The following is a 20,766-nucleotide window of genomic DNA, read 5'->3' on the forward strand; positions in this document are numbered from 1 at the left end:
CCCACAAAGCCATATTAGAAGGAACGTAACTTAAAAAAAATAATAATGCTTGTCTGACAAATCAAAGCAAAAAAAAAAAAAAAATCAAAATCAGCTGGACTTTATTTGTCATGTATAAACACAACATAAATTACTGTTAATATGACTAATACAGACATTTATTCAGTTTCTTAAAAAAACGCCATAAAACTCTTGCATAATTTACAAAACATGGTGTCCCTGTGCTATCCAAGACACATCTGTGCCTTTTCCACCCCAACAGAGTTTGGCGTACCATTACTGTCCTTTTTTTTCCACAATGAATATCGGGTATTTAAACATGGAAACTGTTGATCTTTTCTGTTTAAAAGCATCTCAGAGAGAATAAGACATGTTTTCGATGTTTACAGTGCTAAATCTGGTATACATAGTGGTTGTTTGGTGAGGATATCTCTTGCGTCAGAAGTCTCTGATTTTATAAACAAACACTTGCTCAAGAACACTGCTTGATGTAGGAGTGTGAACTCTTGAGCCCCATACTTCTAGTGAAGTGCAGCTAATGCATAATGTAAACATTTCCTTATAATACTTTCTGTTGAGCCAGACGTTCCTTGATGAAAACTAAAAACAAAAAATAACATAAAACACCTAAATTAGCTCACTGTTTCCCAAAGAGACCCCTTTTCCTCTGCTTCAGAGTCCAGAGTCCAAAAAGGCTTGTGCAACAGAGGAACTGACCTGTAATTGCCATGGTAAGGCTTGGTGTAGTTAAATATTTACTCTGTAGTCCCTAGGTCACAATGCACAGCATTGCTTTTGACCCCTTGTATATTTTCTTTTTTTTTTTTTTTTGTCTTTTTTTACAAAAACACACGACACTCAGGGTACATAGCAGCAACCCTTGATTACAGTTGCTTTTTGTCCGCTTGTATGTCTCTACCAAAACTAAGTCTCTTTGGCAGAAAATGCACCTCGTATTGTTACCTTTTCCCAATTTCACTTTGCCGAAGAAAGTGAATGTTATTGGCGCTGTCTGCTAATTCTGGGTACTGCTCAATGGAGAGCACATAGTACCCGTCAAACCCCAAAACTTTTCCGCTACTCAGGAGCTGCCTTTTCTCTCCCTCTGTCCAGGGGCGGACCCCTTCCTCGCCGTCTCGCACTCGCTGCTGTTCTCTCGCCCACGCACCTGCAAGGGCGCGCTGACGAGCGAGCTCGACAACACGCGCTTTCTCCTCGTCCACTGTGGATCCATAGCGGATGTGAAGAGCCAGAGCACCGGCACGAATCTCCACGTCTGCGAAACGCCGAGTCCGACTATCCATGACTGTGGTGGATTGGGAAACGGTCACATTGACACCGTTCTCCAGAGTTTTGTGTCCACTGGTGAGGTGCAATGCAGCAAGGTCGGCATCTGGAAGGCCTGGCTTGACAAAGTAGTGCGTGTCCCGCCCCTCTATAGTGAAGTGAAGGTCTTCCAAATAGAAAGCGTTGTTGAGGATAGTTGCAACCTTGATACAGTCCTCACTGGCCACGTTGAGTGTGTGAGTGTGAACGCTACCCTTGTAGATCGCAAACATAACGGCTCTTCCGATGGGAGACATTGCCGCCGAGAACCACAGCCAAGACTTTTCACCTCTGCGACCTCGACTGAGATGGACCTCTGGCAGCCGCTCGAATGACAACAGAGAATGGGCTTGTCTGGTTACTTCCTGCTGGACCCCAGAGATGGACTGTAGGAAAAGTGCAGTGAAACGTTAATGCTTGAACATGGCAGAACCTGACTCTCCAGGCCATTTAGAACCAGCTACTGCTCTGCTTCAGAGAGTTTTTCATCCCTGTCTACGATAATGGTCTTTTCAAGCTGCGTTCTCAAGCCAAAAGCAGATAAATCTCATATGACAATTTTACAGCAACACTTTTTGTGTAAAGGCCTTAAAGCAAAGAAGCCTGGCATAAAAAGCCTCAAAGGATTGTTTAAACAGAAGCAACAAAAAAAATGTATATAATATATTTGATTAGACAATGTTCAAATGTGTTCAACTGGTTACTAAAACAACAATACAGAGGAAATTACAAATTGTACTATGTGTGCATTTATGGTAATATGGCCCAATTAAAATTGATATTCTCTGTAATACGTAGCAATCGTATTAAGAGATGGCAGCTTCAAAATACTGATGTCAGAGAATAACAATGGAAAAATGTCTGAACCTCTACACTTTATCATCACCATATCTGTTGGCAGGAGGAGTAAAGTATTTGTTTCTTTTGTGTTCAATATGCATGAAATTTGACCAACCGGCAGATCATCCCAGCGCTGACTCTTCCTCAGTTCATAGGACGGCATGCTCAAATCAAACTTTGGGACCGGAAACCCAGGAATGGTGTTGTGAAGATGAAAGCCAAAGGTGACAAGCCAGCTGTTCACATCTGTGCAAGAAAAATAAATTATGCTTTTAGTAAGTTACAACATGAATACCTTTGTACTGTACCTTAAATGTCTGTTGGAACAACCTCTTAATTGAACATTTTTATACTGTATATTTAGGAAAAAACAGTAAACACTGAGCATTTAATACCGTTTGATACCTGTCGGTGAAATTCTTCAAAATCTTGAAACTATTTACTACCAATAAAAATAAAGTAATATAAATATTAAAACAAAATCACCCTCAATTTGTTGATTGAGAGAACATTAATTGGATTTTCAAGCTACTCAGCTGTGAGGAGCTGCTTCATTTTTCACACAAGATAGTCGACTGAATATATTTTGGCGAATGGTCGGATAAAAAGTAAGACAAGATATAAGATTGAATATACAAGATAAAACGAGTCACGGAGGCAAACAATAAATAATAAAAAGAATCCTTATTCAAGCCCTAATAATCGTCATTAATAGCAATATGTCTTACCTGCAACATATTCTCTCATTTCCTGGACTTTGCTGATTGGATTGTTGTTTCTGAACATGTATAAATTAAAAGGAGTTGGCTCCTTGCCAACTCTTTGCCAAGTAGAGACATCCGGAACGGTCCACCTTCCAGACATTATGTCATAATCCTGCTCCCCGAAGTGCAGCAGTTTGGTCAGGGATTCATAAAGTCCTCCGTGAAACCCGAGCACAAGCTGGAAGTCTGGGTTCGAGTCGAAGTAGACCTCGCCGTACGCTGTGTACTGGAGCTGTTTGACCAGGAGGCCGTTGCTGGTGAAGACAGCCAGAGGTGTGCCGGTGTTATCGCAGGCGATGTAGAACTCCTCTCCGCTGCTGATCTCCATCGCAAACAGGTGGCCTTGGAGGTCATAGTAGAGTGAGGTGATCTCTGAACTGGAGTGGTTGTATACGTGTGTAATCCTGGCCGGGTAGCTCAGGTCTGCGTAGAAGTATTGCAGGTGTTGGCCCAAGCTTGTCTTGGTGGACACCCTGCGTCCAAGTCCATCGTAGCGGTACTGAATAGTCCAACCGCTGCTCTTGCTGTAGACCCGCACCAAGAGTCCTTTGGAGTTGTACTCAAAGATCTCTGCTCCCCGCTGACGGAGGAAACCGTCTTCATCCATTCTGTATTGGATATCTCCGAGGCGGGTGATGCGGTCCCTCAAGTCATAGCGCAGAGGAAGAAGTCTGGCACTGTTTCCTGCATTCAGCAGGTGCAGATTGCCGTTAAGGTCATACGTATAGCGCCACATCACTTTCTCGTTCAGGTACACAGTCTGGAGCTGGCCGTCCACGTCGTACTCATAGCCGTACTTGGTGGTGTTGGCAAAGGGGCCGATCTTGATCTCGCGCTTAATGACTCGCCCCACGTCGTCGTACTGGAAAGTGATCCAGTACATGAGTGAGCGGAATATCTCATACTGGATCTCCTTGATGCGTCCATGGGCATCAAAGTGCTTGGTGTAGGTCATGACTGCGGTGGATATGATCTGATTTATATCATAGTAGATCACCCCAAACTTCCCAAACTGTTCGACCTTTCCTGAGATGTCATCAAACTGGTATAGATCGATGGGTAGGGGCGTTTCGTTGATGACGCCTTGCACGCTGGTGACGCGCAGGCTGCTGTCATAGGTGTAGTCAAAGCGTGCGTTGACCATGCCGTCCTCACTGAAGCGGAAAATCTGCCGGTCCACCAGGGGACCCACTTGCCGGTAACGGATGGAGCAGATGAATCCTTCATTCTGCAGGTTGACGGTCTTCAGCACTCCCGCGGTCTCGTCGTAGGTGAAGCTGACCCTCGTGCTGTCATACAGGATCTCTGACAGTTTGTTCTGCCGGCGGTACCTGTACAGGATCCTCCGGCCTGTGCCGAGGTGAGACACTCTCAGTAGGAGGCCGTCTTCGCTGTAGTCCACGGCCACTGAGGAGTTGCTCTCTGGGGGGTGATAAAGGTTCCTGTAGTAGCCCACTGAACGGATGGTCTGCATGGTGTAGCGGGCGACGCTGGGCATCGTGACGGCAGAAAGCCGGTCCAGAGAGTCGAAATCGAATATGTACTGCCGTTGACTGTGGAGCAGGAGAACCAGGGACTAAAGGGAAGACAGCAAAAAAGCAGGTGTTACTTTAGGTAATAATATTAATATGTAATACATGATTAATGCCAGGCAATGTGAGTGCAGGCAAAGTGAGTGGAAATGTACTCTTTGAGAAAAGAAGAATTAGGGTATATGAAAAATCCACCAGGTAGCATTATCAATCACTGCTGTGAGACAGCTAATTGCCCTGCACACTGTCAAATATCTTTTAATGCAGAATGTACAGCTTTAATTAAAAAAAAAAAATCTTTTAAAGTGATATATTGATTTTAAATACTACACAGAGCTTCTGTCAGAAAACATTTACCAAGAACGCCGGTGTAGAAGACTGTGTGTTCAACTGTTAATGAGTGTCTAGTAGTCGACACACACAAGAATGCAAAATAACACAAGTTTACTTTGAAATCCTACTACACACAGAGACTACTTTAATTAATTTACAGTGCATGCAGTTTGGAGTGTGGTCTGTCTTCCCGTTGAAATGTCATGCCCAGTCATCCGTTGCGACATAGAGGTTCCCTGTGCTCCCTGAGCTCTCTGTGTTCCTTATGTCAGAGTGTTGACATTGGCTCTCCGGGTCACGCAATGAAAGGATGGGGCCAGGAGTGGCTGATGAAATCTCTCTGTGTGTTCATAGCTGAGCATCTCAGTGCAACCTTAAATACGGTCTACAAAACAACTTAAGAGTATTTTTGGGAAAAGAGATGGATGACATTTTGCTGTTTGACATGATGAAACAGCAGAATGCAAGAGATCAAAAGACCTGTCAGTTTTGTGGATTCCGACAGATTTTTGTGTAGTATACGTGTGCCACGATATACTCTTTCAAATCAATATGTACATAATTGTTATTTAGCAGGAAAGCGGATTCCTATATTTTCCAAAGAATATCATAAAGCTCGGAGAAGGTGTGAAGACGAGTTGAAAACTACAAAGACTGGATAAAACAATAATTTCCCAAAACACAAGAATATTTTTAGATGCGGGGGGGTCAGAAAGGAGCACACATATTTAACGACTGTATTTAGTTATTAAATGTGAAAACTGCGCTCTCGCAGGATTTCATATAATTTTAACCTTACAATCAACCAGTGTGTTGTCTCTGTCAGTCAGTCTCTCAGCTAATCAATCTCAATTGTCGTCCTGGGCGCGACGACTTAAAAACAGTGGAAATAGTCTTTGTGGGTTTCGGCTATTTAATTAAAAACATTTAAATAGCTGAAACCTAACCTAATTAAATCACTGGGACCTCGATCAATATCATGCATAGATGTTGCTACTTAAAGAATTGTACCAGAGTTAGCTTAAAGCTAATTATGCAGTCCCTTAGCAGGTCTTAATTAAAACATACAAAGTGATAGAAAAGCACTAAACAAACACCGCAGGACACATTATACAAAAAGACATGCAGCAGTTCATAAAATGGTTAGTCTTCCACTTTGTCCCCAGCTTTACATTTAATACTCTTCTACTGCACATGCACTGTCTACTTTATACTACTGTCAGAACGTAGGATACTGCCATTCAGTGCTACCTACGGTAATCAGCCCTACTGTTTCCTTGGTAAACTCTGACATACTATACTATACTTTACATGCTGGGTAGAAGCTAAAGTATAGCTCCCTCTGAACATGTTTATACCTAAAGCTTGTAATTGATGCTCATACATCTGCTGTTAGTGTAAAATGATTAGTGTGTAAGAAGCAGAATTATGTAGCAGGAGCCGGTGATTATTGCAAAACAGGCCTCTTCAGGGTGACCTCTGCTACATGTCAGGGTCTCTATTCACCCTGTAGCGATAATGACTTGTCCGCTATAAAGTATATCTTACATATTACTTCCTCGGGTCATGTTATTTCCTCACCTGCTCCAGGTAGGTGTAACTCCATATCTTCCCATCAGCGAACACCCTGGAAACCAGGCGGCCTTGGCTATCATACTCAAGTCTCTCGGTGGTGGGGCCTCTCTGCAGGGCACTGATTTGCCCACTGCTAGTGCGGCTCACATTAACCGGCAGTAGCTTACTGCTCGGCACCCAGAGCACCGGGTGGCCTGCTGTGTCGTATATAATCTTTAAGAGGAACTTCCTGTGGTCGTCATAAATCTTCTCTGTCCTCAGGGTGCGATCGTAATCGACAGAAAGAATGTTCCGTCCGTTCACCTGTGGGAAAGATTTGATTTAATAATGCATTAGACAAAAAACTACAACCATTCCTACTACTGCTTCTACGAGGGAAAATAAGGCATGACTAACAGAGGACACTTAATCTAAATTATGCTACCAATTGATTACACAATAGTGCAGTCTCAAGAAGAAATTCTTGATTTTGATATCACTTGTCTGGATGGCTCTTTAAACTGTATTCGCGTCATTTTCACTACAGTTGTCACAGAGATTAACACCTCCCTCATAAGGCTCATTTAACTGAGAGACACTCTGGTGATTATTCAGGTACCCTTAAATCACAACCTCCTACATTTAGAGGAGACAAAAATTACTCAAGAGGGAAAGTAACCACCTAAGTTAAGTTCATGAAAGACCATAAATCACAAATTTGTGAGTGTCATATTCTAAGGAGGAGGAAGGAGAGGAGGTGGACTTTTGTACAGTGGAATATTGATAACCCTCTATATCAGGAACTAAATGTTCTGGTGACTCATAAAGTTAAACGGAAAAAAATAATTGTACAAATATATATAAAGGACATAAAAAAAAAAAAACAGCCGTCAGATTTCAGACTGTTTGATCTGACTTTTGTTCAACTGATCTCTGACCCGAATAGTGTCACTGCCATACTCATGTCATATCCAACACTGAGGTAGAGCCAAAGGGAACAGACACTTTTGTATTCATGGCAAGCTGATCATCTCAATGTCCCACAAGCAAGAAAAAAAAGAAAAAAAGAAAGAAGAACTAAATCAAACATACCCTAAGCTTGCGTCCAAACACGATAACTTTCCCTCTGGCTTGTTCTTTGCGGAAGCGCCACTCAACCAAGTTTTGCCCACTCTCCCCTGGCAAGCTCATGTTGCGTCTGGCTACAGTTGGGTTGGCAGCGCCTGCCAGGATGTGGGGCTCTGTCTGGTAGTGGGTGTCCATCCCGTTGGCATACGTAATCCTCAGCGAGTTGTCAAAGCCCACTTGATAGATGCTTCTACATTGGTCTATTGATAACAAACAAAAAGTGAACAAAAATGCAACTTAGAACACAGGAATAAGTAATTACACACTGGAACAGACTCCTGAGGTAATTATTGGTTGTACTTAATTATACTTTAAGTCCTGAGTATTAATTATGTTTTAACTCCGTAGTATTTAATATTTGGCAATTTCCAGATGGATTAAATTGATATGAATGATGTGCAGAAAATAACTGGACCATCTGGGTCTGGCAGAGAGTAGAAACCATTTAGATACAAGGTTGATGTGTCTCCCTGACACCCCCAAACCCACACAGAGAGAGTAATCATTTACACTGTCGTCTGTCAGACCCTCTAAGCTATAATGATGCACGACTTAAGCTTACTCAACATTGCCCCGGCGACCCCTGAAACAATGACAAATAACTGCTTTCAAAATAGCCGCCCGAGTTGGGAAGATGAGTGCCACGGCCTTACCCTGAGCCAGAGTGTAGAAGGCACGGATGGTTGAGGTGTTGGTGGTGATGCTGATTTCCTCCTCCGTCATGGAGCTTTCAATGTCCACCGTCAAAGCGCTGTACATGTCTGTGTACAAGTTATTCACCATCCCAGTGGGGAACGTCACATTCATCAGCCGTCCTTCACTGTCGTAGCTGTTTGACAAAGAGAACACAAAATGACAACGCATTGATATATGATTGCGCTCAGTGCATTCAATTATCAGCTCTTTTATACTTGTAGAGTAAGTACATAGACTGTCACATCCCATGTCAATTTCCAGAGCATAAGTGACGCGGCGTCTGTATCAACCCGAGGCGCAATCCAAATATTTGATATGGGAGAATGACACATCCCATCAGCTATCAGTTTCACATAACAGAAAGAAAACCACACTTATAATTAATGCTGTGATTGATTTGTCATTAAAATCTCAACTGAATGCTTTGCTTTCTTTTTTGTTATAGTGGGATATCATTCATGGAATAATGTGACATGACAGCAAATTACACGAGAGAGGCAAATTCAATCACTGAGAGGCCATGGTAGCAAAATAAAAAATCGTTACGATAGAGAGGACAGGTGGCTTATTATAACAAAACGTAATCATGAGCTTGTCATTTTGTTTAACTGTCTTAAAGCACATTCATATTGTTGCACTTCTGTTGCTCCGCCTCTGCTAACTGCAACATTATTGGACACACGGTCTAGTCAAGCAAAAAATAATAGGAAAAAGTAGCAGTTATTATAGTCTAACTGGGCTATTTTACAGATCTGAGGCAACTTTTATAATTAGTTTTTCAATTAAATGTACACCCTAAAGCAGTTTGCAGGTAAGTATGGTTACCAATTATAGAGTAAACTTGTACTGAGCTGTGAGACAAGAATGAACACACACACAGGAATACAGACTTAGCAAACTTTGAGAAATAAATCTTTGTACCTCATGAGGTTTGAATAAAAAATATTGGATAAATAGTATAAATATTAGTGTCAAACATAATTCAGTAGTACTAGCTCACAACTGCAAGGCTGTTAATACTGCCTCTGTATCCATGAGGAGTTAAATTATTCCTAATAATACCATTATCTGCCAAAATGCAAAGAGCAATTGTTTTTCATATTGCGCATTAGTGTGCACACAGCTGGAGGTGTGTTTTAATCTTTTACCATGGGAAAGGTCCAGATACAGAAGACAAATAATGTTAAGATTTACACAGAATGCTCTTTCCAGTCTCCATTATACTTACTCGTAAAAAGTTGTCCAGCCAATCTCTGATGTCTTTGTAGCCAGGAGGCCGTTGTTGCCGTGGTAAGTAAGAAGCACCAGCTCCTGGCCTTGCGCTGTGAGTGTTTTCAGTCCGCCGTTGGTGCCCATGGTCAGCCAGATCACCTGGTTATCAGGGGCGACGATACGCACCGGTGTGCGGTTGGGATCTCTACGGATTCTCAGAGTGTTGCCACTGCTGTCAGTTACAGCTGTGATGTCGTTCTCTGTGCTGTAGCTGAACGTGTATTTGAAGTCGCCAGTGAGCAGGCTTGCAGTGTGCTGGTGGGTGCCATTGCTGTCAAACACATACAGCTCCTGGGCATCAGGGGAAGCCACCTCGTATGTATTGGCACTGGGAGTTGGTCCATTTCTCGAGATGGCCCGGATGCGGATGTTGCCCAGGTCTGCCACGTAGAGCGTTCCATCTGGAGCTGCCACTAAAGACGAAGGAGCGTTGAGCCTCGCATCTTTGGCATAGCCGTCCCCTGTCTGGTAACAGTCACAGTTGGCATCGTTCTTGCAATCGCAGTCGGAGGGAGACCCGGCCAAATGCGTTATCTCACCATCCACAGAAACCTTTCGGATTCTGCTCATCTTCCTCTCATCCGTCTCCGCTATGTAGATGGCCCCATGGTAAGATATGGCGATGGAAACAGCAAATTCTATAGGGGTTAACTGGGCCCTTTGCCCTCCAGCCACACCACGCTCCAGGCCAGCCAGTGGGCAGTGGAGAGGTCGGCCAGCTGCGATGCTCACTTGACCGTTCTCTGTGATGCGCAGTACAATATTGTTGTCCAGGACATACAGCGAGTTGTCCATGGGGCTAACTGCTAGGTCAGTGGGCCACTCCAGAATCACCTGAAACACAGGACGTTATCTTAAGTTAAACATTTACAATAGACGGTAATACCAGTTTACTCCCAGTAATCATGACCCGTAATTAATCTAAGGAAATATCCATTTTGAAAGTCCTTTTCCTAATAAATAAAATGCAGCAGTGACTCAAGCGTAAGTTTATTTGCAGATGAACAATGTAGCAAATTTGCATGGTGGGATTGTCAGCAAGCATAAATAAGAAATGTAGTGATGTTATAAAAGAACATACTTCATTCAAAAAGGCATGAATATTCTTCATTATTGTCATGAATAGGCTGACTTGAACAGTGAGTAAGCTTTAAACTGACAAAGTCCTGCTCTTTGAAGCTAAATTCTGTTTCACTTGGCTCCGACAGACAATATATTTCCTCATAGAAGAATACTCGTATCCGTCGATCTCAATAGGTGCAATATATCTAGTTTATCATTAAGACGTTGACTGGTGCAGGAATTAAAGGTGACACTTTAGTGGCAAGGTATTCATTCTTTACACTATGCTAGTTTGTCTTAGAATATATCATTTAAATTGGCTTGAAGGGAGAAATAAATAATATGTATTATACCTTTGGGGTATAGGATTAACTCTTATCTTCTTGTGCTAGCGCTGCTGATACATGAATTTAAAGGATAATTTTGGCCATTGTGACGTTTAAGATAATTTTCTATTATGCCCTCTATCCCTACTAAACATTTACATTTTTATCATGCCGTTACTGAGATTTAAAACTAAGTGACGTTCCAGGGGGTTATGCCCTGTGTGGCAATAGTATAGCTGCCAAAATAACCCAGAGTATGCTTACTAACTGATGCTGTAGCCTGAGAGGGGAGCGCCCCATTAAGTGGTCAATTAAGTGTATCAAATTAAAACAAAATTAAGTAAAAAATCCTACACATAAAAAGAGATAGCAGTGTTAACCGCATCTTGGAAAGAATAACAAGTAGATATTACAGTCCAACGCTTTAACCACAGCCAACTATTACAATCTGCTTGTCAGAAATGTGTCAGTTAATAAAAAGCGTATTTGTAACAGCACAAATGATTGGCCTGGCCTTTAAATACATAACTGTGTCATTAAAACTGTCAAAACGCTCCTGAATTGTGCTTTTCCACAGGGTGATTAATAATCAAACACACTGCCTGTAAGGCTGCCACTAGTTAAACCGCACTGAGCCAATTCTCTAGCTGGGATGCCTGAGGATCACACGGTCTCGCCAAAACCATCTTTTTATTGGCTCAAACCAAATGACTTGGTAATTAGCAAAAAGTGACAAGCTTAGTCCTTTGTCTTCATGTTCTCTTATGTTTTCCCCCCTTCATGTTCACCCACACACGTACGCACACACGTACGCACACAAACACAGATTGCTTTCTGTTCTGTTTACATTCAAAATGACTTAATGCTGCCAAAAACACTGTTTAATTTTCTCCCGGCTCTTATTTGTGTTGGTGCTATTATTATCTAACCTCTCAAAAGGATATTTGTGGTATCTGCTGTCGGGGTCATTTGGTTTTGACTGCTGCTGTCCTTCCTATCTATGTTTAGAAGTGTTTTGTTTGTAAGCTGATCTGCATTAGAACATCAGAAACCTAATTAAAATGTAAATTGCTTAGTTAAAAAACACTGCTATGTCTGGTGCACACATGTAAGAGGTGGGAGAACCTGATCCTGCGGCAATTACATTCACCACAGCCAATTCACTGAACAATTCACTTTCTGCAGCAACAAGATATAAAGAACGCTGTGAACTCACCTATTTACATATGCATGTGTTCACAGCATAGTCCTTTTTTTGTTTTTTTATTTTTCTTCATTATTCATCTTAAGTCAGATCTCAACATTTCTAAAGGAGTGAAATGAGGAGGGATATAAATGTTTGAGCGCAGGGAGCTGCACTTCTCTTCTTTGGAGGAAGTGCCGTGGTATTGTAATGCTATAACCTATTGTGTGGGGCCAGGGCGCTGCTTTTATGTCCCCCTCATTCACAGGGAGTTAGTAAATTCTGCGGGACAAAGCCAGCCGTCCTCAGGTGCTGCTGAAGGAAAGGGTATATGTGCCGCTCACTCGCTACCGATTGCTGCTTCATTATCATGTATGGTGTGAGTGTCTTCAATCCTGAGTATTTCTAGTGGAACACCAAACACTAATTCAGCTCCAGCCACATCAAAACAAGTCCCCCAAACGGAGTAATTATTCTTCCCTCCATATCATCTGCCGTGACCTGAAAACTCATCTCCTCAATAAACACTTCATGTCTCCACTTCCTGCCTAAATCACATCTTCCTCCTCGCTCATATTTTCCTCCAGTACTTTCAGAGAAAATGCTCTGGTCTTGTCGAGTTGAGAGCAAAAAAAATAAGGGAAAAAAAATAATCATCATCTCTGTTTTTTTTTTCCTCCATCAAGAACCTGATAATGTTGGTGTAGGAACTGGAGCTTATTCCACTGATGTCACTGTATGTCTCTCTGGATAAGATACGGCAGTTAACGGCCTTTTTTTAAATTTGCTCAACCAGGTATTTCACATAGAGATTACAACTTTTCTTTTAGTGTCCTGGCCAAGAGAGGCAGCAATAACAATGTCACAAGCTAACATCATTAGGAGATCAGATCAGAATTGAACAGAAATGGGATTATCAAACCATAAATAATATTGCCAATAAGAATCATTTAAAAGATAACATCCTTGAAACTAACTGAAGAGGCACTTTAAAATCAACCAAGGGCAATCTAACCGTCAATAAATATAAGTAAGAATGACGCTATCAAACAGTAAATGAATTACACTAAAACATCCAGATTGTAATATTCTTCTAAATAGCAGCCAGCAGAGAGGGCATACAATTTCTGCAGCTATGATTCAAATTCCCGGAAAGAGGCCTTTTCTTTTCTTTTTTTTTTTCTTTTGCAATTTTAAATGTAATTGCACAAGGTTCCAGAGAGAGGGAGCAGCATACAAAACAGCTCTTCCACCTTGCTGTCAAGACTTTGGGCAATGTTAATGATTATATAAACGATGAGGTAAATAAAAAATAAAAAACAGCCCCTGTATGTCGTCCTCCTCTACCAGTTGCCCAAAAAAGATTAGCATTCATGAAGAGATTAGTTATACTGCATATACTGCATATGTAATATATATATATATATATATATATGCAGTTATATAACTGCATATCAATGATGAGTCATGGATGAGCAAATTGAAAGAGGGTGAGAGAGGTGGGGGCACAGGGTGGCGCTGTGACATGCTCCGTGTGAGCACACAACTCTCTGGCACATTTGTGTATAAGTCACCTGATTGATGTCCATGCTGTTGTCACAGGTCAGCGGGCGAGCCGATGTCAGGTCGTTGGAACCCAGGAAAGTGGAGATGATGCCGTTCTGGTCCACCTTTCTGATTGTGGTGCCATCAACAAAATATATCAGTCCATTCTTGCCCACAGCGATGCCTGTGGCCATCAGGTAAGAGGAGGGAGGGGGCGGACAAAAGAAGAGAAAGGATAGAAAAAAAAAAAGAAAGACCTTGTGAGAACAATAACGAGAAAACATGGTAGATATGCGGCATCTCTGCTTGCATGACTCAGTGGACAGAACACGATGGATACATGTGTCAAGCTTGCCTTCCCATTATTCAGGTCACTGCAAAAAGCACAGCCATCAATAATTCACAGGCTGCTTTTCTGGTATTAAATTATTTCGCAGGCTGAAGTGGGAAAGGCTGTATTCATACGGTATATATGCACTTGCCACGTCTTGTAACCCTCCTCTCTAAAAAAAGGACCTCGGGACCGGGGGTGTCAATGAGTGTTGGGTTTGGGAGATTTTTTTTCATCGGCAATCATCAACAATCTGCACACCATTTGAGAAATGAGTGAGCGAGGGAGCGGAAATGACAGCTTCGGCCAATTTCAGATGAAAGGGTGGGGGGGGTGGGGGGGGGGGGTGAAAGACGGGCCGTTGCCATGGTGACAACTGCGGACTAAATTGTCTCAATGATTGAGTGTCAGCTCAGTGTTGTAAGTTGCAGCCGAGCCAGTGTGGAGTTGCAATAACCATTTGTCCCAAACTGGGAAAATGCACGAACGGGCCACGGCGGCCTTCGACATCACTCTCTGTGTCCCCGCGCTGCTTAATAGAGACCAGCACCTATGGGAATTCAATCACACCTCACATGCAGAGGGACTATTTTTCATTCTTCACATTGGTTTCAACACGCCGTGGTTTTGGGTTTGACTCCCAAGATCTCAGGAACATATTTGTAGAGTGTAAGATAGTTCCTTTAGTTTCTGAAGGATTTTAGAATACCACGAATAAGCTTTATATTCACATTTAGCCCGAGCACATGATTTATTTTTCAATGAAGACTTTAAAAGCTTCTATGCAAGGTGAGTGGTTTGGTTTGACCTGTGGCTAGGTCTGCACAAGATTGCTTTCTGCTAAAACATTTACGAGTTGAGGGAGCCCACAGTGAATCCTTGGGATCTGGCTATTTGACAGTCTGAGATTCTCAGACAGATGAAATGTGTCACATTTGAGCAAAGTTCACCAAATGTCTGAGAGGAGAAAAAAATGGAGCCATCTGCTGTTTCTTCTCTGGTCTCGGCTTCCACCCACTCCATCATTAGAGTCGCTCCCTCAGATTGCCTTCACTCAAGCCTTTATCACCCAGCTGAATCTGAGCTATTGCATTTGGCATTCAGAGCGGGCAACAACTACCGCAAAAACAATTCATCTTAGCCTTTTTATCCAGAAGAATTTATAAAAAAGTGAGCAATCCAACCACAAATGGCCCAAATGGCCAAGTGGTATTTGAATGTGGGCAACAGGTTGTGCATGGCGGGTATCAACTCGTGGATAGCTGTCACTTTGAGCTTTAAAGGACTGAATACTTTACTTTCACAAGAGCTGCTTTGGAAAAGAATTTTCAAGGATCGAGTACATTTTAAAGGATATTTACAGGAATAACCAATACTGCTGAATAAATTAAGCATTATATTTATGGAGAATAAAACAACGATAACCTTTGATAGACTGCAGCAGAAAAAAACCCATTAATCTACAATGCTTCAGTTAATTTGTTTTGTTGACAGTTAACAGTCCTGCTTACTTTTACACACTACATGACACAAAACTAAAACGTATCCATTAAAGAAGGCCCTTGCTTGGCACGGACCAGGTTGATACACATAAATTAAAATTAAGCAGTTGCCACTCTTGACTGAGAAAGCCATCACTGTGCTCCGCCCCACCATTTGGGTGCAACATCTTGATTAGTTTTTAACGATACCTTTGGGTCCAGTGAGAAAGGCCTCCGGGGCTTTGCCTCCATCGCCACAGTGGTTCTCATCGAAGGGCAGGCAGTGCTCCCCGGTTCCTGCCACCACCTCTGCGTTCGACTGCAGTTCCTTGGTCCCGGTTAAGATTTTCGGTCGGTAGATCCTCCGGGAGTTTGTGTCCGACACGTACAGCTGGCCACTTACTGGATCAGTTGCCAGGTAATACCGGTGTGCCGGGTTGTTACTGCATTGAAGACAATAACTCAGTTATATACACTGTCCCTTCACTTTGGGCTTCTTTTTTTTTCTAACAATGCAGCCAAATAGTCCTTTAATAGTGCTAATTTACCACTATGTAGTCTAAATCAATAATCTCTGTGAGATTCCTGAAACAACCTGTAAACCCCAACTGAGGCTGTGATGAAATATAGCCTGATTTTCACTCCCAACTCAACACTTAAGAGAAAAGAATATAATGAATTCCATTATACCTCTCCAGAGAGCTAACATTGTCTTCACTTTGCATTTGTTTAAGTTATAGGTAAAAACTTTTGAAAATACTGTTCAAAGGCATTTAGAAAGGAGTATTGTTTAAATACTAACATCAAGCCCAGCATACTGTCATACATTGCTTTAAGTGTAATGGAACAAGGGAACCTTCTTCAGACTCATGCATTTAAAAGAAAATTGCAATAAAGGAGATGACAGAAAGTTAATGCCACTGTTCAATCAGGTTATGTTATCGCATTTAAGCTTTTCTAAAACACACCGTAAATGTGTTTAATAAATGACGTGTCATTTGTTCTTTTTCGGTCCAGTTGCAGCTTAATATATAAACCGTAAACTGTAAATTAGTAGCAACATTGTCATGCACGTGGATAATGAACTGAAGAGGTTAATGTCTATTTTAAAAGTTAAAAATAACTGTAAGATTTTGTGAATGAGAAATAAAAGGCAGAAAGTGAGACAGAGAAGGCTGAAATGGTGGAACAGGATACCACTGCAGTGGGCTTCCAGTTTACAAAGCAGAAATGGCAACTTGTGTGCCAGATCATTTCATTTGTTATCACTCCCCTGCGGGGAAAAGCCTTTGGAAATTACAGAAATGACTGGCTTATGTTCACAAAGTGCAACAACTAATGGCACTGCATCTGTTTCTGCTTATTTGCATCCTTTTTGCTGTCTCATAATGGATCCATGAATCAGAGAGAAAACGTGTCAAGGAGGAGGAATCAAAATATTTTACAACACATGATTGACTGATATTTAGACTCGAAGAAAACCAATTAAATGATCATTTTCTGTGAGTTCCTTGTAAACAAATTTGAAATGCTAAAAAACTAAGCATTAACCTTTCTATTAAGCCAGAGTTGATACATAGATGGTGCTTAAGTGTCATTAAAGGGCTAAAAACAGAGGCAGTTAACATGAAAAATAGCTCGCTTTACAGTGCAGTCGTAAACATGGCTTCTCTAGTTGTACTCCAGCTTAATGGTACTTCAGTCAATACTGGTTGGCTTTGGAAGTGGGATAATGCGACGGCAAAATAAATGTGGCAATGAAACATCTTTATAAAATGATGAAGATGGAGTCATAAAACTTGACAGCTATTATGAGTCAAAGTAAATGCCCAAAATAGGTGGCTGCCATCAAGTTCTTATTACGAATTCAGAAAGACGTATATGACTAACCCCTTTTTTTTTTTTTTCCTTAAACGGCACGGGGCGGACACAATAAATGAAACACCTGTGTGACATTGTGCGGGCCAATATAACAGCCCTGCAATAAAAGCATTCATTTATGAAGCCTCTCATGTTAAGGCAGATGTATGGCAGTGATAGGTAGGCTCGCAGAGCATGCACAGGCTCCCAAATCTATACAACGTGACCTGCAAGCTTATTGGTTAATTCAACACTTGTTGGGAAGCGGGCTCAAAACAGAAAAAATAAAATAAAAAGGAAACATCAAAAAGGTCTTACACGAGTATAAAAAAAGAAAAGCCACGTGGATGTATTATAATAACTCCTGTGCCCGTTTGTTTCAGCTTTAACAAGGTTCTTTGGAAAAACGCATTGAGGCCAAGTTAATTTTAGATCTGTTTTCTAAATCAGTGTAACTTTATCGAGTGATGTTACGCGCTGTGCCGAGGCTTCGGAGCGCGTGTCGAGTAATCCAGGAGGTTTTCTGTGAGGCCCGTATCGAGGCTTGTATCGTTTTAGACACATTGAGAAATTATTGTTCCTGAACAAATAAAAATAGAGTCTCCCGTGTAAATGATTTTCTTGGTGACACAAGCATATTAACTGCCTGGTTAAACCACTCGTTTTGCCGCTCCTACTACAACAACTACTGTTATTAATTTATGACACAATTATTGACCAAAGGATTTGATTGGCACACATTTGATGCATTACTCACAAGACAATTAGCCTACAGGCGCAAAATACAGTAGCCTATATCACAGATGACATGGTTGAGATCAGTAATAGATCGGCCTGTTTGACATTTAACGGGAGTTTGTTTGTGCACAAGAAGCCTTGAAAAATTAACCATTTTTTAAATTAATTTGCCAGAAAGCTTCAATGCTTCATGAGGCTTCATCTTGCCATCACTAGATATATCCACGCCTGTCATTGCTGTCCTTTAGTCTGGACCAAAATAAATAATAAAATTATAAATTAAAATAAATAATTGTTTATGCCTTTTAGTTCTAGATTATTCAGAATAAAAAAACACAAAGGAAACTGACTTCTACCTGCATCAACAGAGCCACACAAATGACCTGTAGAGGACAATCCAAACTAAGTTTATTCTGGTCACGTTGCACGCCAAGCTTTATTTATCTTCTCTGGGGGTCATGTAGGGCTTATACATTATAGACATTCATCAAAACTGTTCTGCATCTGACCAGAGCAGCAAGAATTAGATGAAGGGGAAACAATACATCCCGTAGTAAAATATGGAGGAGGAAACCGCTGCTGCGCTCAGCGAACGAATCCGGCAAATTAGTTTAGATTTCAAATGAATAAAATAAGACATATATTCATATGAAACGACTCCGTTGTCACACAAGAGACAGTACCTTGACAGCCAGCCAGACAACCTTCCTCTAGTTTACTCTGTGGAGCACCTCTGGCCCTTGCGGCCATGTTAAACAGTGGGACAACCTAACTTGATCGGTTGATGTTCTCCTAATCATGAATACAAAGCAGTTGTGTAAGCCCCTCTGGATAAGAGCATCTGCCAAACACCATCACAGTAAATGTAATTGTACTGTATGATAAACAATGGTGCTGTTTATTGCAAAGTTATTGTATTGGACAGCATTACACTAGGTACATAAGTGTTGATTGTATACACATTAACCGCCTCTTTTATATTTATACCTAGAAATACTTTATATATGTAAATGAAGTGTGTGTTGTAGCAATTTCCTCAATACACACATTGCCACATTCTGACAGACTGTGCACTCTTCCTCCTATTTGGATGTAATCAAGCTATAATTGTGTTATAATTACACATGGCAATCACTGGTGCTAAAGGCGACTGTAAAAGAAAGAGTTATTATCCATATACTTATAAAGAGGATGAGACAGATGGTGATGAGTGAAGAAAACTAAAGCAACATGCACTAAGATGATACACCTACCTGTGTCTAAAGTCTTTATTTCTACGACAGGATACATAGGGAGGAGGAAAAGAGGAAAAAGAATTAATGCAATGAAATTGGTTAATCTTAAAAGGATACTTTAACTTCTCGCTGTAATGGTTGTCATTTACCGAAAAGCAGACAGCTTCCTTGTCATAGAAATGACTTACAGGCTTTAAAAGGCTCGCATTTCTTTTCTCCTCACAATAACTAGTGAGGAAAAAACAAGAAGCTGAATCTCAGAAAGTCAAAGTATCCCCTTGAAGAATCAACACGGCCACTATGACAATCGCAAGCAATGACAATCTGTTTGGCAGAAAGTGGAGAGAGGCCGGAGAGTTACAATCCACAGAGAGGGAAATATGTACTCCTATCTTCATAAAGCCCCGTCCTGCATTACCACTGCTCTTCTCAATTTGGCCACTCATATTGAAATATTGATTCGACCACTTGATACATTGGCCACTGAAGCCAGAATCTAAACAGACTTTACGTTAACAGCATTCGAAAGAGGTTCACGGAGTCCCATATGGAGGATCTGGAGTTATATGCAACAAGCATGCGTCATATATACCAATCTGACACCACTTTGGTCGTTAAATGTTTGGAAGCGACGAGCACCAAATAAAATACATGCATTCTGCAAGCAATGAGGATGTGTTGTATTATGCACTTTTTCTTCGGTACTGGTTTAAATCTGCAACTGCCATCTAATGTGAACTAAATTTGTCCTTAGTGTATCCTTTATGTCAGACTGAGTCCAATTTGGCCAACACAACAAGTTTTCCTAGTAGTGTTTTTCTCCTTGTAAACAGAGCAAAATAGTTGCTTGGAGACACAAACCATTTCCTAAACCATTATTTATCTAGGAAAGGGTTGCTGAGCATGCACGCTCATTTACAGCAGCACTGTGCCTCCCATTCACAGTGTTACACTCACATCCTCACATGAGAACTGCCCTGTAGGGGCCGATCACTGCACAGGTAGTGGCAGGTTCCTGAGATAGAGAGGAAGGTTTTTCAATCCCTTCCCCTCTTAAGATTTGAATATCTGTTCCTTATAATCGCCACGCTATCTCACAAACTACTTGATGTAAAACTACCCACCAACAGTGTGGTGACATACGTCCTTTTTACGGCAGTTTTCATATGTACGTCTCTCATAGAGGATGATGGCCCAATGTACATTTAATCAACATCTGCCACTTAGAAATAAGCCAACTGATCGAATGAGAGTCATTGCAGACACAAGCCAACTTGGCACGAGGGCGTAAATCATCCCAATTACACGGTGAAGACAGGATGTCTTTTCTAATTATGAAGACGGATAGGGAAAAGATTTCAAATTTCTATGGGAAGGAGGAAAGACGTGTGTGACTGAAAGTCTGTCGCTCATGCCATTTTAGTTTCCCTCTTCACACTGGAGACTAACTGTAGAAATGTAAAGTGGGATCCAACGCCTTTAACTTATGCATATTTTACTTTATTTAGGGGTCAGCTACAGAACACAAGGAAGTATCAACTCTTGTTCTTTCAGGTAAAT

At 41.4% G+C, this 20,766-nt stretch overlaps 1 protein-coding gene across 1 annotated transcript in view; it reads right to left on the reverse strand.

Annotated features, from left to right (window-relative positions):
- Positions 1-959: 959 nt before the first annotated feature.
- LOC306701939 (teneurin-3) overlaps positions 960-20,766 on the reverse strand; it is a gene marked incomplete at its 3' end in the record, with an annotated part of 119,246 nt that continues 99,439 nt past the window's right edge. The window contains exons 18-27 of the mRNA XM_079167390.1: positions 19,225-19,245; positions 15,584-15,816; positions 13,591-13,745; positions 9,402-10,279; positions 8,131-8,306; positions 7,442-7,677; positions 6,377-6,673; positions 2,895-4,506; positions 2,282-2,412; positions 960-1,712 (exon numbers count right to left, since the gene is read on the reverse strand). Of these exons, the coding sequence (XP_079023516.1) occupies positions 960-1,712; positions 2,282-2,412; positions 2,895-4,506; positions 6,377-6,673; positions 7,442-7,677; positions 8,131-8,306; positions 9,402-10,279; positions 13,591-13,745; positions 15,584-15,816; positions 19,225-19,245 (4,492 nt within the window). The remainder of the gene's footprint in view (positions 1,713-2,281; positions 2,413-2,894; positions 4,507-6,376; positions 6,674-7,441; positions 7,678-8,130; positions 8,307-9,401; positions 10,280-13,590; positions 13,746-15,583; positions 15,817-19,224; positions 19,246-20,766) is intronic.

Source organism: Pholis gunnellus, assembly GCF_910591455.1.
Source record: "Pholis gunnellus genome assembly, chromosome: 10".
NCBI classification, from domain to species: Eukaryota; Metazoa; Chordata; class Actinopteri; order Perciformes; family Pholidae; genus Pholis; species Pholis gunnellus.